This window comes from Sceloporus undulatus, chromosome 9 (assembly GCF_019175285.1).
Source record: "Sceloporus undulatus isolate JIND9_A2432 ecotype Alabama chromosome 9, SceUnd_v1.1, whole genome shotgun sequence".
Taxonomy (NCBI): domain Eukaryota; kingdom Metazoa; phylum Chordata; class Lepidosauria; order Squamata; family Phrynosomatidae; genus Sceloporus; species Sceloporus undulatus.
In genome coordinates, this window is record NC_056530.1 from 24,484,125 (window position 1) to 24,509,542 (window position 25,418).

General features: G+C 47.6%; 1 protein-coding gene across 10 annotated transcripts; it reads left to right on the top strand.

Annotated features, from left to right (window-relative positions):
* The first annotated feature begins 4,755 nt into the window (after positions 1–4,755).
* LOC121915120 (C-X-C motif chemokine 17-like) lies at positions 4,756–23,789 on the top strand. 10 transcript variants are annotated; one of them, XM_042438997.1, is made up of 6 exons: positions 16,929–17,517; positions 18,428–18,504; positions 20,494–20,673; positions 22,041–22,127; positions 23,076–23,150; positions 23,605–23,789. In XM_042438997.1, the coding sequence occupies exons 3-6, from the start codon at positions 20,592–20,594 to the stop codon at positions 23,733–23,735; spliced, it is 375 nt and encodes a 124-aa protein (XP_042294931.1). In that variant the 5' UTR covers positions 16,929–17,517; positions 18,428–18,504; positions 20,494–20,591; the 3' UTR covers positions 23,736–23,789. The 10 variants fall into 10 exon arrangements, with proteins under 10 accessions (XP_042294933.1, XP_042294931.1, XP_042294932.1 ...); XM_042438992.1 differs by lacking the exon at positions 16,929–17,517 and adding an exon at positions 17,533–17,927; XM_042438995.1 differs by lacking the exon at positions 16,929–17,517 and adding an exon at positions 17,533–17,883 and having other exon boundaries at positions 18,428–18,471.
* Positions 23,790–25,418: the final 1,629 nt, after the last annotated feature.

The window sequence follows — 25,418 nt, forward strand, 5'->3', positions numbered from 1 at the left end:
CCTGGCATCTCCTTGTCTTTATTGTGTTTTGGCAAAGCTTTCTCAGCCATTAACGGTCAAGAACAGCCTGATCCAGGAAAGGCAGGCTAAAAGCCTAGATGCAAATCCAAGAGGGAAATGCGGTTCCTTCCTGGTGAGGGCTGCAAAGCCAGGCTTTCTCAGAATCACTGCCAGCTTCTCAGGTTACACTGATGAGGTTTAGCTCAGTGGCAGAAGAATCCATCTTTGCATGCAAAAGCTTAAATTTGATTCCTTGCAGATCCAGGGATGGATGGGAAATGCACTTCTCTGAAACTCTGGACACCTGCTGCCAGCCTTCCACCTTTTCACAGGTGAGACATGGGACACCTCTGGCCAAGCAACAAAACCAGAGTGTGGTCAACTTGGCAAATGTTATGAATGAAGTCCAGTGGTCCCTCCGCATTTGCTGGGGTTAGGGTTGAAGGACCCCCATAAATGTGGGGAAACCACAAATAAACGAACACTTTTCTTTTGACCTAAGAGGACACCTCTCTAGGAATTTGCAGGTCCTCCAGTGCAACTCTATGGTCAACATCTGCCAGATGTTGATCATGATGGAATCATGCTGGAGGACCGACAAATGCCTAGAGAAGTGTTTTCTCTACGAAATGTTAGGTTCTTCAGCACAACTCTGTGGTCAATGTCTGGCAGAGTTGTGCTGGAGAACCAAAAGATTTCTAGAGAGGACATATTAATCAAAGCCGCAGGTGCGGAGGGCCAGCTGTAGAGACAAGCCAGGAGAGGCTGCATCAGTTTGCTTTTGCAAAGATTAGGCCCCATGTTCCTCTCCATTCCTTCCCCTTTGCTGAGTTAAATGAGTGCAAAGGACTTTTGCATCTTTGAACTCAATTTGCAGCAGCTGGAGGAAACTGAGGATAAAGGAGGAAATTGGGAGGAGGAGGAGAGAGAAAAACCAACCAGGACGGGTGAGGATTAATCAGGACTGTCTTTGCCAAAGTGGGACATTTGGAGAGTTTGTTGTTGTGTGCCTTCAAGTAGTTTCTGACTTATAGCAGCCCTAAGGCTCATGGGGTATCCTTGGCAAGAGTAATTGCTACTCATTTATTGGGATTTCTAGTCCACAAGCTCTTTCACAGTCCTTTGTTTGCCCTTCACAACAACCCTATCAGGTAGTCCAGTGCAAACAAGGAACTGTGGTCGAGGAAATGGCTTTCCTGCTCACAAGCAAGTCCAGAACCATGCGCTTTGAAGCAACCCCAGGATTGCAGATTCCTCAGTGGGTTTCTCCATTTTGACAGCCCTTTGAGGTTGTTTTTGCTTCTCCGTACTGTCTGTGTGGAGCATCTGGCGGACTGACAAGAGAAGTGGCTGCAAGATCAGATTTGGAAACTCTGAAATGTTCCACGCTTCCCCCAGAACCCGGCAAAAGTAAGCAGATGGCCACTTGATATTTTTAAAAAAGCAATGTATTTTAAAACTGGGTTTAAAACACGGAAAGGAGATCCACATGGCTAGCACCGGTGGCTTCAGAGGAAGGTGGGTTCTGTGTTGTGATGGTGATGGCTAAGTGGAGCTTCTCTATCCAGGGGCAGTGTACCTGAATTAGTGATGGGCGGCTTCCAATCCTCTAAATGACATTGGATTGCAACTCCCAGCAGCCCTAGCCAGGATAGTCAGTAGTGAAGGATTATGGGTATTGCAGACTGACAATATCTGAAGGGGTTCAGTTTGCCCAGTGCTTGGAGAAGTTACTTTGTTAGACTAGAACTCTCAGACACTGCCATCTACATACTACATCTGTCTAGTACAAATTGGAGCTTGGAAAAGTTACATTTGGGGAAAGTTTTAGGAGCCAGAGTGGTGTAGTGGTTTGAGTGCTGGACTACAGCTCTGGAGACCAGGGTTCAATTAATGAAAACCCACTGGGCAAGTCACACTCTCTCAGCCTCAGGGGAGGCAATGGCAAACCTCCAAAGAAACTTGCCACAAAAGCCCCATAAGCTTGAAGGCACGCAGCAACAACTCTCAGTTTGAATTCCCCCAGCCGCTTCTGCTGGAGTCTGGAAGCTTGGTCCAAAAAAGTAACTGTTCTGAGAGCATCCCGATATTAGACAAATGCTTATCCTTGTCCAGCCACTGTCCTGATGTTCCTCTCTACAGAGAAAGGTCTGTTTCGTTGCATTCGCTGGGAACAGACGGTGCATTCATACAGTTCTCCTTTGCAGCCAGTGGCATTTCCCACAAGTTGTGGCCATAGATTTCCCAAGATGGCTTTGCGCTGGGCAGAGAATGGCTTCCTTGTCTTTGAGCAAAAAAACCCTGCTGCTCAGCTTCACCAGATAAATTATCGAGTACGAAATGCAGAAGATGGCAATCATGGCATCCTGTGGGGAAGCTACGTCATCCTAAACTGACTTAGAGTTGGATTGCAACATCACACAACGACTGTATTCTCAGAAAGGGAGCTGAGCCATTGGAGTCATGGCAGGATGGCCGTCGCACAACAGCGCAAGTGCGCAACATACCCTGATATGCAACGTCTCCAGATACAAAGCGAGAGCCCCGGTTGCACATCGCTCGCATGGTTGTGTGAGTCCCGCATCATCATAAAGTTACACAAGATATCCTCTGATGCAAGGTCTTGGCCCATGAGTGTGACATTTTGTCTGCTTAAGAGAGAAAACACAGGTTTCCTTAGGTTTCCCATATAAGCCACAGTCCAGTACTGGGACAGAGGAATCTACACGGCCGAGTTAATCCATTTTGACACCTCTTTAGCTGCCATGGCTCCATGCTGTGTAATCTTGGGATTTGTCGTTTGCTAGGGCACCTCTGACAAAGAAGGCGAAAGATCTCACAAAACTGCAAATTCCATAGCATTCAGCCCTGGCAATGAAAGCAGTCTCAAACTGTGTTAATTCTGCAGTGCAGATGCATCCTAGGGCTATTTTAACTCAAAATGCTGTTCCAGGTGAATTGAACAATCTGTTCTAAATTTCAGAGAAGTGTATCTTTCACCGCAGAGGCTTCAAACTGAGGAACTCTGGCTAACTTTTGGAGGAACTGGAAGACAGAAGGAAACCACATTGCTCTGGAGCACATCTGGGTTTCCTCTCACATTCACACACAGAACCCACTTTCCACTTTTGACTGGCGTTTTGGGCCACTTGTAAAATCCAGACTCGCCTTGTCCTTTGTTTTCGGAGCCCAGGGTTCGAATCCTCACTCAGCCCTGGAAACCCACTGGGAACCTTGGTCACACTCTCTCAGATGGCAATGGCAAACTCCCTCTGAACAACTCTTGCCAAGAAAACTCCATGATACGGTCACCATGAATTAGAAATGACTTGAAGGAAAACAGCAACAAGTAAATCCTATTGATTTGATGGGTCTACTCTAACTGGAACTAGCAACAAGAGTTAGGCCACCATTTGTTGGCCTGGATCTGGACCCCAGCTAGAGTTTAGCAGTGTTGCTTTTTTTGTACTACAACTCCCAGAGGAAGAAGAAAAATGCTTCGCTGGCATGGCAAGCCCAAAAATGGCTGAAGGAATTCTGCATTCTTATTATATATAAAAGTAACTTTGCCAAGCTTTGCTCAGGGCATTCAGGGGCATCTGTGATTCGTAGCAGAACAGGATTTTGGAAAATGGGGAAAGGCATTCAAGAGGAAGAGCATAAGGCGAGGCATTTCTGGAGGAAAACAAGTAGAGTCTTCCTTCGGATGTTGCCGACTAGCCTTGAAATAATTCGGCATGTGAGCAGATGTCTGGGAGAGAGGTCAGGCTGAGCTTTCCTCCCTGTTTCTAAAACGGTCTCTCTGCCATCACACAACACAACACAGCAGCCACAGAAACTGTTTTGGAGTCGCTGAGGGACCCCTCGATGGGTGGCAAAAATACATTTGCTGTTGTTAACTGCCCTCGAGTCGATCTGGACTCATGGCAACTCTATGGGTGAGACATCTCCAAGCCCCCCAGTCAACCCCATAAAACCCATAGCAACCTACTCCATAGAGTCCATCATCCTCCATCTGGCCTGTGTCCTTCCTCTCTTCCTCCTTCCTTTCCCAGCATCATGGTCTTTTCCAAGGAGTCCTTCCTTCTCATGATGTGTCCGAAGTATGATGGCCTCAGTTTGGTCATTTTGGCATCTTCCAGGGAGGTTTCCATCTTGATCTGCTCTAGGACCCATTGGTTTTATTTATTTGTGGGGGTCCTTCACCCCTAACCCCAGCAAATGTGGAGGGACCACTGTAAAAACTAAAAGGTTAACTCTGAAAGTTAAGATCTGAGCTGTTTCCAAGCCGTGTGCCCAGATTTCTTCTGCAAAGTGGCATTGCAACCACACCTGGCTCTGTGCATTTTTGGTGGGTGCAGGATATGCCAGTCAAGGGAGGGTTCAGAAATACTTATTACAGCTGACAAGTTTAAGTATATACTGTAGTTGGAAAGAATAAGGAAGTATAGGTGTGTGTCCTTGACCATTTCTTTCACCCAAAGGAAATGCTGAGATGGGTGTGTTGGAAATGAGACTTTCTGCATCTGATGGTGTGTAATTTGGAGTATGCCAAAATTTGTTATAGGATGCATGACTCCAATGCCTTTGTCTCCACCTATAGACTTGGCACGAAAGCCGTCCATTTGTGTCAATCACGGAAGGGGAATGAGCATTGAACCAACCAGATATCAAGGCTCCCAGCATTCCACATCATCAGCAACGCTGCCAAGGGATGATGGGAGTTGCAGTCCAGCAACATCTGGAGGTATGCATGATTCCCAGCTCTGATGCGCAGTGTCATCCGTGAGGAGTTGGCTTCAGGTAAGAAAATACAGAAAAGAGGCAATGTGGCATCTTGGTCATCGGAGTGTAGGAGAAGGACTTGGAGGGAGCTGGGTTCAGATCCATGCTCAGCCCTGGAAATCCACTTAGCAGCCTTGAGCAAGTCACACTTTCTCTCAGCTTCAGAAGAAGGCAATGTCAAATGTCCTCTTTTGCCAAAATCTTGCCAAAAAATCCCAAGAGCACTGGGTGAGTCACACTCTCTCAGCCTCAAAGGAAGGACAGTGGTGCCCAACTTCCACTGAATAAATCTGGCCATGAAAACCCTCTGAGAAGCTTGCCATAAGTTGACCTAACAGCATATCATTTTGTTTTAAGAGTCATCTTGTTGCTGTGGTTCAAACGTTGGACTAGGACCAGGGTTCGAATCGCCACTCAGCCTTGGAAAACCACTTGGGCAAGTCACACTCTCTCAGCCTCAGAGGAAAGTGATGGTGGCCTGTCTCCTCCGAAGGAATCTGGCCCTGAAAATTGTAGGAGAGGATGGCCAGAATTTTAGACCTGACTTGAAACACATCACAACACTAACAACAAGCACACTAAACATCTTAAAACCAGAATCTCAGAAGGATCACTTCCTCCCTTATCAGCCTGTCCAAAATCTGAGACTATCAGCAGAGGTCCTGTTTTGATCATGAGCATCTGCTCTTGATGCCTTTTAAACCGTTTGCCAGGTTTTAGAATTGTTTTTGTAGAAAAAGTCTGAAGTGTTTAAAGTGATTTTTAGTTATCTGATATTTGTAAAGTGTTTTTATCCATAGGTTTCCGTGGGTGGCTCAAGAGGCAATAAATAAGTGCCCTAAATAAGTTGGGGGGGGGTATTAAAAATGGCTCCCAATAAGTAAGTTTTACCTGGATAATGAGCAATGCTCTCAGGACAGCATCTGCGAAACCAATATGAATTTTTCATGGGCGGCAGCCCCACCTTAGAAAAACATAGGAAAACACTTTGCACACTCAAAAGACATCAAGTGATCCATGTTCCTCTCCATTGCGTCCGTTGTCATCCATTTTGGTCAGGAAAGGAGTGGTCATGACTAAGAAGATGAGCAAAGAGTGAGGAAATTCCCCTTAACTTTTAGTTTGAGCTTTGTCACCTTCCTCTTTAAGCTTGGAAAAGTCACCTTGCGCACCTTCCACCTGTCCTTCCACAATCCTGATTAATTATTTTGCCATCCTGCATTTTCTGTGTAGAAAATGTGTGTCTTGCACCCAAAAGCCATATGTTTCTCTGGACAGAAAAACCCTTCAGGACTTTTGAATACGAGGAGAAATCTGGCCTGAAAGTATAGCTGATCTGTTATTCTTCCCAATACTCTATTATTCTTCCAGCTGTCAGGAAACCCATTTTGTGACCAGGAAACAAATTACAGACAATATTACTATGGATGCCGGCCATGAAAGCCTTCAACTTTACAGACAATATTCATCCCTAAGGTTGGTACAAAGGCCTTGCTAAGCCCCTGATTTGGTGAAAGTTGTTGTTTTAGGACTGGCAAAGAGGGCGAAGGAAAGAAACTATGGACAGAGTGGGGTTAGGAAGGGCATATTTGCAACCTCACTTCCAGCCTCATTCACTTTGTCTCATACGTTTGCAAGCATTTCATGGCAATTGAATTCTGGCTTGCTGTTGCATCCAAACATGTCTCTGCAAACAAGCCATGGTTTGCTAGCAAACAGCAAACTATTGTCAGAAGCCTTGATTTTATTCTGGTTTACAAAACCTGGTTTATTTTAATCAGCATAAAAATCAAGGTGTCTGGTAATAGTTTGCAGCTTGCTAGCAAACCATGGTTTGCAACTGTGGCTTGTGGTGCCTCAACTTCATACCATGGCTTGTCCCTGGCTTCTTTTCCCAGCTGTCCACTCTGTAACAAGAGATATAGACCAGAAATGGGGAGAAAACTATAGTTTATTGCGTCTTCGGTTGAGCAATTCAAAGCCAAGACCTCCACAGTTGATGGATGTGGATGGATGTCCCTGAACACTCTTCCACCTCTTGTGTCATCGTCTCATTTGCTCCAAGCTTCCTCCCAGAATTCTCTGGGGCAAATGTCCCTGGCCTCTTCCCTCATGACTGTTTGTAGGGCAAGCAAACACCTTTATGACTTGTTTGCCCATGCATGTATAGGGCACCATAAAGTGGCAACACATCAAGGGGGTAGTTAGTCCACTTTGGCACTTACTGGATGCCATGGGCTTTGTTTGCCAAGGGCGAGGTGTTTCCAGAAACAGAAGCTGAACCTCATAAATTTGACAGGGACCCACCCATTGCCACCTGGTGCTTTGGAGGGCCATAAACCGGATCTATGGGACAGTTGCACGCACACAACCAGTAAGGTGTTACTGGAAACAGCAAGGAACATTGTTGGCCATCAGGAAATGAGGAAAGCACTTTGTAGATGATTCATTGATGGATGATGCAGAACTACAACATTGGTCTGATATCCCCCTGAAAAAAATAGAGAGAGAGAACCTGGATCTTTAGCAGCAGTCTACCTGCGGGGTTAGCTGTTGCCTTCGTCTGAGGCTAAGAAAGTGTGGCTTGCCCAAGGACACCCAGTGGGTTTCTATGGCTGAGTGGGGTTTTGAACTGTGGCGCAGTGATTTTGGTGTTGGACTATGTCTCTGGAGACCTGAGTTCAATTCCCTCCTTGGCTGTGAAACCCATTCGATGACTTTGGGCAAGTCATATGCTCTCAGCCTCAGGAGAAGGCAAGGGCAAACCTCCTCTGAACAAACCTTTCCAGGAAAAACCCATGATGGGTTTGCCTTAGGGTCACCATAAGTCAAAAATGACTTGAAGGCACACAGCAACTCCAGAGTCATAGTCCAACACGCAAACCATACAAGCCCTCCACTGTCCAAGATGCTGGACCTGTTTTGTGAGGTTGGGATTCAGCCCTTTGCAGGGGAAACTAGAGCAGAGTCACTTCCCCAGCCATAGACAATCCTTGAATCCTAGAGTTGGAGGAGACCCCAAGGGCTTTCCCATCCAACCGTCTTCTGCCATGCAGGAAGACACCATCAAAGTCTCCTCTGGAACAGATCCTCTGTTTAAAAACCTCCAAAGAAGGAGACTCCACCATTTTCCAAGGGAGCATCCTCCACTATCAAACAACTCTTATACCATCAGGAAGTTCCTCCTAATGTTTAAATGGAATCTCTTTTCCTGTACCTCGCATCCATTGCTCCATTTCCTATTCTCTGTACATAAAGCCCTGTATATTTACACTTTACAAGGAGATATGACACTGGTTCCCAAACTTTAGTCCTCCAGATACTTTGGACTTCAGATCCCAGAATCCCTGACTGTTGGCCAAGCTGGCTGGGGCTTATGGGAACTGGCTCCCAATGTGTTAGCAGACCACAATGTAAACATGAGCCAACAGTGTGATGCAGCAGCTAAAAAACACCAGTACGATCCTAGACTACATCAATAGGATCATAGTGTAGACAGTGGTTCCCAAACTTGGTCCTCCAGAAGTTTTGGTATTTAAAGGGATGCCATATTTAGGATGGAGCTAGCTTGTCTTCCGACCGCTGCTCCTTTATGTCTGCTGCTATGACTTTAAGGCCAGTTGAATTTCCAGAAATCGGGGAATGCTTTGCAGCCCTTGCAGAAGAAACCTTCACCTGTGTGAGCTTCTGCAGACTGTGCTGCTGTTAAAGACGCAGCAGCAGGGGCTGATTGAGAGGTTGGCAACACCCTTAGAAGCCTTCCTTCCCTCCCTCATAAATGGAAGAAGGAGGATTTCAGGGAAGGAAAATATAGCCATTGTCTGTGTTTATATTTTGTTTCCTAAGAAACCTTGGCTCTTTTGGCTCAATGAACCCGGGGCTTGAAAGGCAGCGAGAACAAATAAGCCAGATGTTGGGGGATAATGGATACGCTAATGCAGAGGCAGAGGCACTGGTCTCCCAAGGGACCAGAGGTTTGCAGCCTCTCCTTTTTCCATTTTCTGTACATCGGGTGCCTTGGGCTGAACCAATGATGTGATAGGGAAAAGACGTGCCGACTCTGAGCATGGAGAGGATCCGACTCTGACACTATTCCTTCCCTCCCCAAAGCTCCTGAGTCTGAAACACAAGCAGGAATCCGAGAGGTTAAGGGTCTTTCCACTGGGCAGGGATTCTGGGAGCTGCAGTCCAAAATAGCCACCTTTCCAAGCTTTGGCCCTGTTGCCATTCAACCACATTGGAAATAAATAAGGTATTGTATTGGGTTCACATTGATATAGAGTTGCCAACTATTCCTCCAGTGGCTCTGCTCCTGTGCTTTTGCCTGACGCACAGCAAAAGTAATGTCTGGGTGTTACAGGTGGAGGAGCGAGGCCGGTTATAAAAAGTTGGCAGTACTTGTCCTGCCTATAAATGTCATGGAGAATTTAAGACACTTCGCTCTGGACCCCACAACATACTCCAACTCCCAGAATTCCATAGCCTTGAGCCAGGGCAGTTAAAGTGATGCCAAACCGGGTTATTTCTCCAGTGTGGACGAGGCTGGCATTTCCTAAACTGAGTCACCACCAAACCATGCTCCTCTCCTTGAATTCAGGGTGTGAATTATGGCCCTTTGAATGCTGGTTCTTTCTTTGTTCCCATCTGATCCTCTTCAGGGCACACCTTGGGCGCATGAATTGCCCCAAGCTCTCTCACCTCATTCCTTTCTGTTATTTAAAATGCCATTTCCTGGAATCTTTTCCCCTTTCCTTTCAAGACAAGAACTCATTGCCTCCAGGAAGAAGCCAGCATTTTTGCTTAAAAATAAGGAATGCATCATCGTTCCTCCTTAAAATGGCTGAGGTCTTTTATATACCAGGAAAAGAAAATGCCATTTATGGAGCCCAAGAAGTCATAATACAGTAATAACAGAAAAGGCATGATTCTAGAAAAGGGACAACAGGGATCTAGATCAGGATAACAAAACTGCATCCGGACAGGAGTTTAATTTTTAATTCAGGATAGTGTATTGATTTAATGGTCCTAAGACAGTTGTGTAGAAGAAGGAAATTCAGGAGGAAATGCAGTTGTGTTCCACTGCTTCAAAGTCTGGGAAATTTGCTTGTTTTTTGGACTGTGGCTCCCAGAATCCCCAGTTGCCATGCCGGCCGTTGGGGATTCTGGGTCTTACAGTCAAGAAGGTCAGTTTCCTCAACTCCGTCCTAAAGGGGCTAGGTAATTTTAGGGGATTCACAGTTATTCCACGGTTGTAATGACAGAGACAAATAAACGGAGATTGTTCGATTTCAGAGGACAAGTTCAGAATTCAAAATGCCCACAAACAGATTAGAGAGCTGGACCAGAACTAACAAAATGAACTTCAACATGGATAAATGTAAAGTATTGCACTTAGGTAGAAAAAATGAAATGCGCAAATATAGGATGGGGATGTCTGGCTTAAGGAGACTTATACTTATGAAAGGGATCTGGGAATCCAAGTAGACCACAAGCTGAACATGAGTCAACAGTGCGATGCAGCAGCTAAAAAGGCCAGTGTGATTTTAGGTTATATCAATAGAAGTATAGTGTCTAGATGAAGGGAAGTCATAGTCCCACTCTATTCTGCTTTGGTCAGGCCGCATCTGGAATCATCCTGTGTCCAGTTCTGGACACCACAATTCAAAAAGGACATTTAGGAACTGGAGCCATGTGTCCAAAGGAGGGTGACTTAAATGGTGAAGGGTCTGGAAACCATGAAGCCCTATGAGGAGAGACTCAGGGAGCTGGGGATGTTCAACCTGGAGAACAGAAGGTTAAGGGGTGATATGAGAGCCCTGTTTAAGTACTGTACTGTATTTGAAGTGTGTCACATTGAGGATGGAGCAAGCTTGTTTTCTGCTGCTCCAAAGAACAGGACCTTGAGCAATGGATGCAAGCTCCAGGAAAAGAGATTCCATTTAAACATTAGGAAGAACTTCCTGAGAGTAATTGCAGTTGGACAGTGGAAGATGCTTCTGCCTTGAAGTCCCCATCTTTGGAGGTTTCCAAGCAGAGGCTGGATGCGGATGCTTGGGTTGTGTCTTTGGCAGGATGGGGTTGGAGTGGATGGCCTTTGGGGTCTCTAGAATTTGATGATTCTATGTTGTTGTTGTTGTTGTTGTTGTTGTTGTTGGCCCAGAAGAGAGTCTGAACTCATCCTCTCTGCCTTTTCTCCCTGGATCAGGAGTGCCTCTTCCTCACAAGGTGGGTCTTATGGCAAGAGAATGGGAGACGCAGGTAAGGCGATCCCTTTGCGGGAAGCCACCTCAATGGGAGGTATTGCCTTACCTTCCCTTACTCCTTTTGTGTGCCACTTACTCATGGTCTCATTAACAGACAGGGAGTATTTTATGGCCTTTTGAAGAATGGGGAGAGAAAGCTGCTGGCACACCTCTCTGGATGAGAATGCGGAAGCATTTGCTATCCATGAAAGCAGGGAGACACTATTAAACAGTCGGAAATGATCTCAGGATCCACCAGTTATTTTTTTTTAATGATAATCTTGCCTTATCATGTTCAATAAATAGCAAGTTTCTAGACCTCATGAGCAATGCCCTTAGGAAAACTATTTAACTATTTATTCATTTTGGTGCTTCTGTTCCAGCCTTGGCTTTTGTGTTTGCAAAGCCACAAGTTTCTAGGCCTCCCCAGTTGACAAAAAGAAGCTCTAGACTATTCTCTAACTATTTATTTACTACAACACCATATTGCCCCTCAACTGTCTCAGTTTGGAGGGGAAGCCCAGGTTGATTTGGATGCAACATTCCCATCCTGGACTTGGAAACATTTATATTTTCAAAGCAGCTGGTTTCTAGACCTCATGGACTTGTGGCCAAAGTCCTAGGACCCTGTATTTCCATTTGTTAATTAAAATATTTCTATCCCAACCTGTCTCCAAAGATCTCAGGACAAACTAAACAAGAACTCTTCATCTTCAAACAGATGGATAATCGAAATAAAACCTGCAAGCCTATATGTATTTGATTCAAGGGTTTCGTCATACTCTGCAGCCTGAGATCAATGGGCAGCTTGCAGCCAAATCAGTTTAAACCACTGAGAATTTAAAAACAATTTGAAAAAGGTAAACATTCTAAAAATATAGAATCAATTGGAGGGAAAAAAGAATACATAGTAGTGGTTTGGGTGTTAGCATGGGACTCTGGAGACCAGGGTTCGAATCTAGGCTCAGCCATGAAACCTGGTGGGTTTCTCTCAGCCTCTGAGGAAGGCAATGGCAAACTGCCTATGAACAAATCATGCCAAGAAAGCCCCTTGATCGATCATAAATGACTTCAGGACACAACACACCCACATGCATAGGCTGAAACCATGCAGTCCAAAACCAGTCCATGCTCATTTATCAGTCGTTGTTTTTAAAACCAAGTAAAATGAGCTTTGTCAATTCCTGCACTTTAGAGAGGGATGCGTCTGCATGCGGTTGGTTGCAGAGCTGTGACTAGCTGGGTATGGAGGAATCCAGTTTTGTTATTCCTCTTGAATTAATTGAGGATCAGGTTCTTTGACAGCATTTTGTTAGACAGTACAGTAGTAGCTGCTCTTGGTACATTTCCTAATTGTCTGTGAGGTTGGGGCGCCACCTAGTGGCGTATTGTGAAAGTGACGCCTCTGAAATTATTCCCAGTCTGCAAAAGCCAAAAGGCAGTGGGGCCATCAAAAGATTATAATTGATTATGTATATTAATCCGTGCATACAAGATGGAATTAAGCTGTGTTATTTCTTTTTGTTAATTATTGTTTTTATTTTGTTCCTCTTATAATATATACAGCTTAAATTCAATGGGAAGTCAAGGGCTTTCATGGCCAGCATCCGTAGTTCATTGTGGGGCTTTGGGGTCTATGTGTCCATGTTCTAGAAGGGTTTATTCCTTATGATTCGCCAGCATCACAAAAAAAGAGAAGCACAATAAAAACCCTGGTAGACTGAACAAAACAGATCTGTGAACTCCACTTCTTGGAAGATAAATTGAAGCACCTGGATTGGGCTGTACAGGCAAATGGTTATTCCAGCTCAGACATCAGAAGCGCTGCCAGAGGAATGAAGACAAGCAACCACCAAAAGGGAAGGTATTTTTAACCATACATCAAAGGGGTCACAGACAGAATAGGGAAACTGGTGAGGAAACACAATCTCCAAACGATCTACAAGAAAATCCAGCAAATGCTGTGCTCAGCGAAGGACAGGAGAGACCCTTTCACGGTTGCAGGAGTTGACCACATGCGGTGCATCTGCAGCCAGGTCTACATAGGGACCACCAAACGCAGGGTCTGAACACGAATCAAGGAACATGAGAGACACTGCAAACTGGGTCAGCTGGAAAAATCAGCAATAGCGGAACACGTTATAAACCACCCTGAGCATAAAATGCTGTTCGGTAACTGCTTGAAAGATGAAGTAGTGAGTGGTGACCCAAACCCATCATCCACTGCTTCTCAGAGACTAACTGGGAGAAAGGAGTTGCACCTAAGTTTTTGTGGACTTGGTTTTCTACATTGCTCTGAGGAAGGAGACCAAGATTAGGAAGACTTAGGCTGCAACTCCTTTCAGACAGTCTCCAAAGTGTTAAAAGAGCCCTTTTTCTTTAAGTGCAGCATACTTCGGCCTCGGTTCTTTGCTCTCAGCCGCACTTTTGTGGCCACATTTGGGCATATTCCCTTATCCCACTAAATCCTTTCCTTGGTGTTCCTATGGAGCGCCCTTGCATGCTTTCGGTCTCCACAAGGCTCCAAAGAGTCTAATTCCTTGTTCCAGGGTGACCTCCTGTGGCTCCATTTGCACTCTACAGCCTCCTGAATTTTGCAGCTCCAAAAAAGATGACTAACTGGGAGAAAGAAGGTTTGGCCAAAGCTTCCACAACTTAGTCTACTTCCTCAGATTGGTCTTCTTCACTCCCTGCATCTGAGGAAGTAGACCCAGTCTTCAAAAGCTCAGGCTGCAACTTCCTTCACCCAGTTAGTCTCAAAGGAGCTGCGAGGCCCCTTTGCATCCTGGCATCTTCCAGACCAACAGGGCAATGTCTCTTTGATGTGGGCTTTCCAGCCTTCGGCAAAGTGGTCTCATGGGGAGAGAAAGGGGTGGACGCTCAGCTATTCCAGGTTGGAGGGCATGGCTTTAACCACTAGACCACCCCACCCCTCCTTCCCCCATTCAGAACAGGGAGCTCCCACTCCTGACCTCAACTGCCTGCGACTTCCAGGGTCAGAAACTGTGAGCTTTAAGGGAAGAAGAAAATCTGATTTTTTAATTTTATTTTTTTAAAAACCCTTTAGCTAGCTTAAAGCAAAGGGGGAATCTTTCCCAGCTGTAACTTGAACTCACAACCTTTTGGAGCTTCACAAAGAAGCCTTGGAATCTGGACATCAGCAATTCTGGTTCGATTTCTAGAAATCCTTGCCGTGGAAAAAGCCAACTAGTGAGCTTCCCTTCTCCCTTCCCCCCTCAGTCTTGGAAACTTCCTTCTAAAATTGTGAAGGGGGGGGATGGCTCCTCTAGGTGGAGCTGGGACTACAACTCCCATTATGCTGCACCATTGGGACCCAGTTGGCTAAGGGTGACAGGAGCAGGTACAGTATTTTAAAAGAGTTCCCTATTGGAGCCCTGAAGGCTGGAAAGGAAAACAAAAGCCTCGACTGTCCTGAGTGGGGATACTGGGAGGTGCAGTCCAAGCCCTTCCCTTACCCTGGCTTTGCTGAGAACCTTTTACCAAAAGGCAAATAGGCATCTACTCAAACCACATGGGAAAAGTGGTTTAGACTAGGGGGCCTTTGAGGCATTGTTTATCATACTGGGGTGCCATGTATCCCCGCATGACAGAAGGGGTTTGGACGAGGTGGCCTTTGACTAGGCGTGCTTTATCATACTGGGGTGCTATGTATCACCATGTGACAGAAAGGGTTTGGGCTAGGGGGCCTTTGAGGCATCCTTTATCATACTGGGGTGCATGTTTCCAGGGGGACGATAAAATGGGACGGACTTGGGCCCAGCATCCCTGCCCAGCCATTGCCTTGCAACCTAGAAAGACTCCTGAGGAAGCCGAACTCTGGGTCGGTGCATGTTTCTGGAGGGACCATAAAGCAGGATGGACTTGGGCCCAGCTTCCTCTACCCAGTCAGTGCCTGGCAACCTAGAATGTGCCCTAAGGACGCGGGACTGATGACCATCTGTCAGGAATGCTTTGAATTGGATTTCCTGCATGGCAGGGGGTTGGACTGGATGGCCCTAGTGGTCTCTTCCAACTCTACGATTCTATGATTCTATGATAAGAGGTGTATGTTTCCGGGGGAATTATAAAGTGGGATGGACATGTTCCCAGGGGGACGATAAAGCTGGATGGACTTGGGCCCAGCTTCCTCTGCCCAGCCATTGCCTAGCAACCTAGAAAGCACCCTAAGGAAGTGGAACTCTTTGGAGGTGCATGTTTCTGGGGGAGGGACGAGAGAGGTGGACGGATATGTTTCCGGGGGGACCAGACTTAATTCCAGCTTCCTCCGCCCAGCTGTTGCCTAGCAACCTGCAATGCACCCTAAGGACGCAGAACTCTGTGGAGGTGCATGTTTCCAGGGGGAGGATAAAGCGGGACGGACATGTTTCCGGTCAGACGATAAAGCGGGGCAGATTTGGGCCCGGCTTCCTCGGCCCAGCCGTTGCCTGGTAACCTACAATGCGCCCTAAGGACACGGAAATGTGTAGAGGGGCATGTTTCCAGGGGGACAAGAAAGCAGGACAGACATGTTTCCGGGGGGACGATAGAGAGGGACGAACTTTGGACCAGATTCTGCTGCCCAGCTGTTGCCTAGCAACCTACAATGCGCCCCGAGGACACGGAACTCTGTGGAGGTGCATGTTTCCAGGGAAGACGATAAAGCAGGGCAGACATGTTTCCGGCGGTACGAGAAAGCAGGACAGATATGTTTCAGGGGGACGGTAAAGCAGGATGGACTTAATTCCACCTTCTGCTGCCCAGCTGTTGCCTAGCAACCGACAATGCGCCTTAAGGACGCGGAACTGTGTAGAGGTGAATGTTTCCGGGGGAAGAGAAAGCGGGACGGACATGTTTCCGAGTCGACGATAGAGAGGAATGGACTTGGGACCAGCGTCTGCCACCCAGCCGTTGCCTAGCAACTGACAATGCGCCCTAAGGACGCGGAACTGTGTAGAGGTGCATGTTTCTGGGGGGATGATAAAGCAGGACGGACATGTTTCCAGGGGGACGATAAAGCAGGATGGACTTAATTCCAGTTTCCTCCCCCCAGCTGTTGCCTAGTTACCAACAATGCGCCCTAAGGATGCGGAACTGTGTAGAGGTGAATGTTTCCGGGGGAAGAGAAAGCGGGATGGACATGTTTCTGGGTGGACGATAGAGAGGAATGGACTTGGGACCAGCTTCTGCCACGCAGCCATTGCCTAACAACTGACAATGTGCCCTAAGGATGCGGAACTGTGTAGAGGTGCATGTTTCTGGAGGGACGATCAAGCGGGACGGACATGTTTCCAGGGGGACGATAAAGCAGGATGGACTTAATTCCAGTTTCCTCCGCCCAGCCGTTGCCTAGTAACCTGCCATGCGCCCTAAGGACGCAGAACTGTGTAGAGGTGCACGTTTCCGGGGGGAAAGAAAGCAAGACGGACATGTTTCCAAGGGGACGATAGAGAGAGATGGACTTAGCACCAGCTTCCGCCGCCCAGCCGTTGCCTAGCAACCGACAATGCACCCTAAGGACACGGAACTCTGTGGAGGTGCATGTTTCTGGGGGACGATAAAGCGGGACGGACATGTTTCCAGGGGGACGATAAAGCAGGACGGACTTAATTCCAGCTTCCTCCGCCCAGCCGTTGCCTAGTAACCTGCCATGCGCCCTAAGGACGCGGAACTGTGTAGAGGTGCACGTTTCCGGGGGAAAAGAAAGCGGGACGGACATGTTTCCGAGGGGACGATAGAGAGAGATGGACTTTAGCACCAGCCTTCCTCTGCCCAGCCGTTGCCTAGCAAACGGACACTGCACCCTAAGGACACGGAACTCTGTGGAGGTGCATGTTTCTGGGGGATGATAAAGCGGGACGGACATGTTTCCAGGGGGACGATAAAGCAGAACGGACTTAATTCCAGCTTCCTCCGCCCAGCCGTTGCCTAGTAACCTGCCATGCGCCCTAAGGACGCGGAACTGTGTAGAGGTGCACATTTCCGGGGGAAAAGAAAGCGGGACGGACATGTTTCCGAGGGGACGATAGAGAGAGATGGACTTAGCACCAGCTTCCGCCGCCCAGCCGTTGCTTAGCAACCGAGAATGCGCCCTAAGGACGCGGAACTGTGTAGAGGTGCACGTTTCCGGGGGAAAAGAAAGCGGGACGGACATGTTTCCGGGGGGACGATAGAGAGAGATGGACAGCACCAGCTTCTGCCGCCCAGCCGTTGCTTAGCAACCGAGAATGCGCCCTAAGGACGCGGAACTGTGTAGAGGTGCATGTTTCCGGGGGTACGATAAAGCGGGACGGACATGTTTCCGTGAGGACGATAAAGCGGGACGGACTTAATTCCAGCTTCCTCCGGTCAGCCGTTGCCTAGCAACCTAGAAGGAAGTGTGATGACGTCTCCGTGCCGACGCTCTAGCCATCCGCTCTCGGAGAGCCGGCCATCCGAGTCGCATTTCCTAGAGCGTATCCCTGTGACGCTTTAGCCTTTCCCTGACTCTGTGGTAGGCCCTCTGAGATAATCTCCTAGAACGTCGCCATGCTGACGCTCTAGCCATGCGCTCTCGGAGGGCCGGCCCTCTAAGATGGCTTTCCTAGACCGTCTCCAAGGCGACGCTCTAGCCTTCCCCACTCTTTGGCAGGCCCTCTGAGATCTTCCCTCCTAGACCGTCTCCGTGAGGGCGCTCTGGGCCTCTGCACTCGGAGGGCCGTCCCTTTCACAGCTAGGAGCTCCGGTGCGCCCTCCTGTGGCGAGACTGAGGCATGACGACCTGAAGAGACATAAAAGGCGCCTTTTTAAAGGCGAGGCGGGAAAGAAGAAAATGGCGGCTGTATTTCATGCTTCCCTTGAAAGAGAACTCTTTTCTTTTGTATTTTCTTGTATTTTTTCATATTTAAATAATCTCTATCCTCAGTATTTTTTTAATTTAATATTAATTTCCATTTATATCTCAGTTTTCACTTTGTTTTAATTCTTAGCCATTTTACTGTATTTTTTAAAATTCTGTTCTTTTTTTATGTCTGATTTTGTTTCATTTTTATTTCTTCCCAAATTATTTTTCCTTTATATTTCCTTATATTTTATAAACAAACAGTAATTTAAAAGCTAGCCCTTTTTTGAAAGGAATTCATATTTCACTTAAAAAGAAAAATAAATAAATAAATGGTAGAAACAAATAAAAAGAAATAAAAAAATTACCAAACATTAAAAATAACGTGTAATGAAAAAATAAAATTCATAAATAAAATTAAAGAAATAAAAGAAAATTAAGGAATTAATTTGTAATGAAATAATGTAAACCTGTTTTTAAAACAAATAAAAAGCAATGTAAAATGAAATGAATATTTTGGGGGAGAATTGGGGGGCTTTTGTTTCCTTTCTTCGTTGTCCTAATTTCTCTTTTCCTCCCGAAGGAACGAACGGAGGCAGCCGTGAAGAAAAGAGGAGTTTCTAGAAGGTGGAAGAAACAACCTCCATGAAGGAGGGAGAAGTAGCTCTTTCTTTGTTTTTAAGCCTTGTCTCCCTTTAGTTTATTCTGTACCTCTTCCTTTGGGAACGTACAGAGTGCCTTCTGGAGGCCAGGAGGAGCCTCCCAAAAGGGCCTTTCTCCCGAGAAAAAGGAGGAAGGTGGGAACGCAAGCATTGGAGAGGCGCTGAGGTTTTTGCAGGGAGAGAAGGGCAAGGCGGTGGGAATAATAGCAACAGCAATAGCGAGCGCGTTTCCGTACCGCTCCTCAGCGCACTCAGGCGCTCCACTTCTTAAGCGCTTAATAAGGGTTAAGAACTAAGGGCCCAAACAGAGAGGCCAAAATAAAGCTGCTCAGGGTCACTGTTTAAATGACGCACGCATCTTAAGAGGCCAGGAGCTGCGCCAAAGCTGCGCTGCACTTCTTAGGACTGAAGCATGGCTTTGGCGTGGCTTCTGGACTCTTAGGACACATGCAGCACTGAAACAGCATACCTTGAAAGTGACCCAAAGCAGCTTTATCTTGGCCGGTCTGTTCAGGTCCTAAGCCTACAACCCTGCGAGGCGGCAGGAGAATATCAGTTATGTCAGGCTTCAGGCAGAGGATGGGTCCAGCCCCAGGGGCCAAGATTTCGCCCGTCCCTCTGCCTCCACCGTGACTTTTGAGGAGGCAGAGAGTGGCATTCCTCGCCTTCCATGGTCCTCAGTGCAAGCTCTGGGTCTGGGGGAAAGCCCAGCCCTTTTTAGCCACAAGAATAGGGAATTCATGATCCATAATTAAGGCGCATCTAATCCAGATAATTCAACTCCTGCAAACTCATACTCAAAGAGATCCCTTTTATAGAGACCACTGGGTCAAAGAGACATTGCCCTGTTGGTCTGGAAGATGCCAGGATGCAAAGGGGCTTCGCAGCTCCTTTGAGACTAACTGGGCGAAGGAAGTTGCAGCCTGAGCTTTTGAAGACTGGGTCCACTTCCTCAGATGCAGGGAGGGAAGAAGACCAATCTGAGGAAGTAGACTTAGTTGTGGAACCTTTGGCCAAAACTTCTTTCTCTCCAGTTAGTCATCTTTTTTTTGGAGCTGCAAACCTCAGGAGGCTGTAGTGAACAAATGCAGCCACAGGAGGGCGCCAAAGAGCAAAGAACGAGGCTCTTTGGAGCCTTGTGGAGACCGAAAGCAGGAAGTGCCCCCTTTCCGCCACCAGAGGGCGCTCCATAGGTTCACCAATAAAAGGGTTTAGTTGGATGGGGGTTATGCCCAAATGCGGCCGCAGGAGGGCGCCCGAGAGAAGGGAGTGACTGCTGCCAATCTGGTGACTTTCACACCAAAATGGGTACTTTTCAGAGCCTTTGGTGTGATTTTGGTGATGGGTTTTAATGGTAATTTTGAGAGTTGAAATAAGTATTTGGTGAGAGATGGGGGGGGCATTTGGTGAGTTTTGGCCAAACGAGGCTTGTGGGCAACACTGCTTTGGAGTCTCAAACCCTGTAGGGTTGAAATGGGAGATTTCTGGCTTGATCTGCTCCGGGGCCCATTGGTTTGTCTTTTGGGCTGTCCAAGGGATCCTTAGCACTTTGCTCCAGCCCCACATTTCAAATGAGTCGCTCTTCCTCCTCTCCTCCTCCTTCACCCTCCAGCTCTCGCACCCATCCATGGCAACAGGGAATACAATGGCTTGGACGATTCTAACGTTTGCGCTCAGTCTTCTCTAGTTCTTTCATAGCTGCTTTCCCCATTCTTAATCTCCTTCTGATTTCCTGGCTGCAGTCTCCATTTCTATCCATGCCTGATGCCAGGTATAGGGATTCTTTTAGGGCCACCTATAGAGGAGACTCTGGTCTACCCGCTACCTTTTGCCTTGAGACTCGGAGATGGGTTTCAACCTCTCTCTGTGCAAATAAACTCAAGAGGCGATTCTCACGGGAGGAGGAGGAAGAAAAGCATTTCTGCTCCGTTGACCAAGGGGATTGCCCTGACAGTAATCCTTTCTTTTCTCCTCTAATCCTTCCCAGAAAGGGCTTCAGGAAGCAGCCCAAAGCACCGCTGGAGAGCATTTGTCTTGCTGGAGAAACCGCACAGGTAGCACTGGCCCTGGCTTGCAAAGGCTGGCATGGCGAAGGTCTTCCTGGCCTTGGGTCTGGTCCTCTTCCTCGCCTCTCTGGGGGCCGTTTTCTGCCCAGGTGAGGAGACAGGTGAGACGGGGGCTGGGGGGGTACAAGGGTCCCCAAAAGGACCCCACCGGAGAAGGAGATGGCAGGGGCTGGCCATTGGCAGAATCCGGCATATTCCACCATACGATGCCAGTATATTATTATTCTATTATGTAAAAATATAGCTTTGCTCTGGTGCCACAACCAACTATAGTTCCCAGAATTCCATAGCATTCAGCCATGGCTGCTAAAAGAGTGCCAATCCGGATTATTTCTGCAGAGCAGTTACATCCATAGTGTTAGTATTGTATTTCAGAATTATAGGCATATTGGGGTTGTGAAACACATATTACTGGAATTCAAAGATATAGCCATGTTAGTCTGTAGAATCAGTATGCAGAGAGATCTTGTAGCGCCTTTGAGTCTCGCTGAAAGAAAGAAGTTGACGGCAAGATCTTTCCTAGACTTCAGACTACTTTCTCCAATAATACATTTGGATTCGGATTTGGTTTACTTCCCAAATGCATCTGAGGAAATAGACTGAAATCTAGGAAATCTCATGCTGCCAACTTCTTCCTTTCCGTGAGTCTCAAAGGTGCTACAGGATCTCTCTGCAACTGAATCCATAGCATTGCAATTGTGTTTTAGAATTACAAGCATACTGTATTAGAGTTGCATAACACATATTACTGGAGTTTGGAGGGAATGATGGGAGGCGCAGTGCAAGTGGTTCAAAGGGGAGATTGCTGCCCAGAACAAGAATCTGCAGATGTCTGCAGGAGGATTTTGCTTCCTCAGGACTTTCTCATGGGAAATGGAAAACAGAGATGGAAATGAGGGGCTGGGTTTGTTTTACGTTGCCAATGAATCAAGGCAAAGCCCATTAAATTCTGGGGTGGGACATTGTTAGTTTTAGGGATGATTGTGGATGATGACAGCTCTGTCTGCAAATGTCTTCCTGCTGACGCCGACAGTTGCCGAAATAAAAGCTCTTGCAATTTGAAATGCAGAAGGCTGGCTTTTTGAACTGTGCAGGGGAAGAGGGCAGCCCTTGACAAGCCCTGAATCCACTCTCTGGGTTTCTTCTGACCATTAAAAAGTCTTTCCAAAGTGCTGGACCTTTTGGCCCTCAGAAATAGCACCTGGACAGCTCCTTTAATGTTCAGACTAGAGCCCGGAGTGGCTTCCCTACCCCACTGGCCTTGCAAAGGCCAGGTCTCACAGCTCCAATAGCCCTGCAGAGGACTTTTGCAGCCTTTCTATGTAGGTTTGGCCCCAAGTGCTTTTTTTCAGCCCAAAATGGGGGGGGGGTGTGCCAGGACATTTGGGGGCAGGTTGAGGGGTGTCCCAAAGGCCACACTAGATCCATCAAATGACTCCCTCCCTCCTTCCATCCCTTCCTTTGACAGATGTGGGGCAAGAGATTGGTCGTCCGGGTGGAAGACTGAGCAGGTCTAAACGAAGCCCCGATGGGCACAAACCCTGCCCTTGTCCAGGTGAGTCTCTCTTGCAAAGGAAGCTCAGCCAACATTGGCATTCAGGGGGTTATTTGTTGCCTTTCAAAGAAACAAAAGCATGTGAGGAAGTAGACTTACGTCTACGAAAGCTCCTGCTGCCAACTTCTTTCTTTCAGTTAAGTCTCAAAGGTGCTACAAGATCCCTCTACAGACTGACCTCAATGCATTTGCTTGCTCCTAAGTTTAAATGTGTGCCCAGTCTTGGGAGAGCTCAGTGACAACAGCCATCTCCATATATCTTATTGCTCAATCAAATTAATGTATTTCTGATTCATGACTTCTGAGGAGGCTCAATGGCACAGGAGTCTTCTGGCCGATTAAGGGACGGGGTCTCGGCCCTTCTATCTACTCCTAGAAAAGCTGCCCTTTATAGTTACGGTGCAAAGGAGGTATGGGTCCTATACTACTTGCAAAGAACTGAAAGGCGTGTGGAAAGCAAGAAAATAATAATATTGATATCTTTATTCAAATTTGTATATAACACATTGGAATAAACACTCCTTTTGGGGGGCACTCTCAACAAATATTATTATATCCTATCTATATCATACTCCATAATAATATTACTTTCATGCTTACTTAATATGAACCTCTTACCCTTCACTTCCATTCCTACCAACCTTTCACTCTCTTTTCACCCTTCCATTAACATTATTATTATTATTATCATTATTATCATTATTTATATTATTTATTGGTATCCCACTCTTTGCCCAGAAAACTGGGACTCAGCACAGCTTTACAATATTTAAAACCAATACAATTTAAAACATAGAGAAGTGTTTTTTCTATATCATCCCTTTAGTTCTCAGGAAGCCATGGGGCCTCACCCCAAGCCCTGGGGCAATCTCTCCTTCCACTACAACACACACACACAAACACACACACACACTTGCTGACCCATTGCCGTCCATCATGTTGTTTCAGGCACTCACGGACCCCAGAAACAGGAGCGCCATCGATGGGCATGCCCTTGTGACGACATCCCTTTGTCTGTGCCAGGTAAGAAAATGGGGTGAGCTGCAGACGATGGTGGGCAGAGGGTGGACCTGATGGAAATAGGGGCAGCCCCTTTAAAGTTCAGACTGCAAAGAGGAGGAGGCCAGCCAGAAGGGCAGGGCTGGGCAAGAGAGAGCACTGGTCACAGTCTTTCTCCCAGAGGCCTGCCTTCACTCGGGGTCTCTGTTGGGACTCTATTCCTGCATGCCACTCTCTCAACCTCAGAGGGAGGGGAAAGCGTCTCTGTTGGGACTCTATTCCTGCAGGCATGGGAATAAACACATTTGGCTGAAGTCCCTGGATGTTGTTGGACTGCAGCTCCCAGCTTTCCTCACCTTCGGCTAGGCTGGCTAGGGGCTTCTGGGAGTTGCAGTCCAACCACATCTGGAGATCTCTGTTGTTCCATCCTGGACTTCAAAGGGTCCCGTCATCTTTCCTCTCGTTCTCTCCCTTGCAGAACAACCTCGCCGCCGCCATCATCATCATCATCATGGTGGAAAAACCAAGAGGCATCTCCATCATAAGAAGAAGCAATGCCAGCGGTTCTTGAGACATTGCCACCTGAGGCAGGTCAACATCCCTCTTTAACCACCGCAAGTGAATCCATTTTTCTGTTTAAAGTCAACAATAAACCAGCTCTTGCCCCCAAAAATCCTTTTGGTGTATGGGTCTGTTTCGGCCAGGAAATACTGCTGTGCACAAAGCACTGCGGTTCTACCTTGCCAGCCTCCAGAGGAATCCTGGGATTTGCAGCTCGATGGAGGAGAAGCGCCCAGCATCCTCAGGCAGGGAACTCTCAAATCCCAGGGATCCGCAGGTAAAGCAGGATCGTGGCGCCGTAACTGGGTACAGCGGGCCCTCCGTATTCGCGGGTGGAACCGTCCGTGGCTTGAAAATATCCCTCTGAACATAATTGCACAAAGCAGTCCTTGACCTTGCCACTTTTTATATGCAAGGGCTGCTGTTTCATTACCCCGTAGTATATAACAGGACTCGCGTATCCGTGGATTTGGTCCCCACGGGGGTCCTGGAGCCAAACCAAGATCCCACAGTCTATAGGGCAAAAGGGCCCCTGAATTCCCATCCCATCCTCCAAAAAAAGGGAAGCGGGTCCCTCTTCTTCCTCCAAAGCAGCTCATCCACAGCAGTTGATGCATCTCTTGCAATGAAGCAGCGGTGGGGAAAATGCAGCCTTCCTGATGTGGCTGGACTGCAGATCCCATCCACCCTAAAAAGCAGCGTTGAGGGACACCACAGAACCCATGAACCAGAGTAATTAATCTGGGTACAGACCAATAGAATTGAATGTAATTGGCTGTGTAACTTGTAACAAAGCCCAGAAATATTATTTGTTACTATAAACAGTATGATTCTATTTATTCCAGGGCCTGGAATCGCCCTTTCGCCAGAAGCGGAGGGCAGCTTTGGCCGAGGGATATATCGTCCCAAGGACACAAGGGTCCATTGCCATAATAAGGGGACATACGCCAAGGGGCCCAGGGGGGCTATATTGACCCAGGGGTGCTTTGATCCAGGGCCTGAGAGGAACATTAGCCCAGGGATCCAGGGGTACATTTTCTTAGGGGCCAAGGGGCCCATGGGTCTTTTGTGGGCTGGGAGGGGGTGATAAAGAAGGGTGCAAGGGTACGTTGCCTCAGGGGCCTGCGATGTACCCCCATTGGCCCAGGGGTGCCTTGGCAGCGGTCCTCAACCCCTGGGTCGCCACCCCTTTGGGGGTCAGATGACCCTTTCGTGGGGTCGCCTAAGAGCATTGGAAAACACATATGTCCGATAGCCTTTGGGACCCAGACACCGCTCCTCTATGGTTGGGGGTCACCACAACATGAGGGACAGCATTAGGAAGGTTGAGAGCCACTGGCCGAGGGGGGTAGACTGACCCAGAGGAACAAGGAGCCAAGGGGCACATTGTCCCAGAGCCCTAGGGCCACAGTGGGGGGACCTGGACGCCCTCCTGGGCCTTGGATCCCTCCAGGTCAATGGGGGGGGGGTCCTCCTAGGTCAGTGGTTCTCAGCCTCTGGGCCTCCAGGTGTTTTGGACTTCAGTTCCCAGAAGCCCCAGTCAGTGTGCTCCTTGTTCAGGAATTCTGGGAGTTGAAGTCTCAAAAGATCTAGAGGCCCAAAGGTTGAGAACCCGTGTAACAGCTGCCACGACGACTCCTCGCTAAGGAACGGTGGGATTTGTAGTCCTCCCGCGGCGCCAGGGCCCTCTGACAGAGTCAGGCCGAGGAGCTCGGAAAGACTACAAACCCC

Excerpts from the sequence above, each read along its gene's own strand:
- LOC121915120 (XM_042438999.1), top strand. The coding sequence starts at position 20,592 with ATGGCGAAGGTCTTCCTGGCCTTGGGTCTGGTCCTCTTCCTCGCCTCT. Across the intron at positions 20,674-22,040 it reads CTGCCCAGGTGAGGAGACAG|ATGTGGGGCAAGAGATTGGT; the intron begins GTGAGACGGGGG and ends TTCCTTTGACAG. Across the intron at positions 23,151-23,604 it reads CATCCCTTTGTCTGTGCCAG|AACAACCTCGCCGCCGCCAT; the intron begins GTAAGAAAATGG and ends TCTCCCTTGCAG.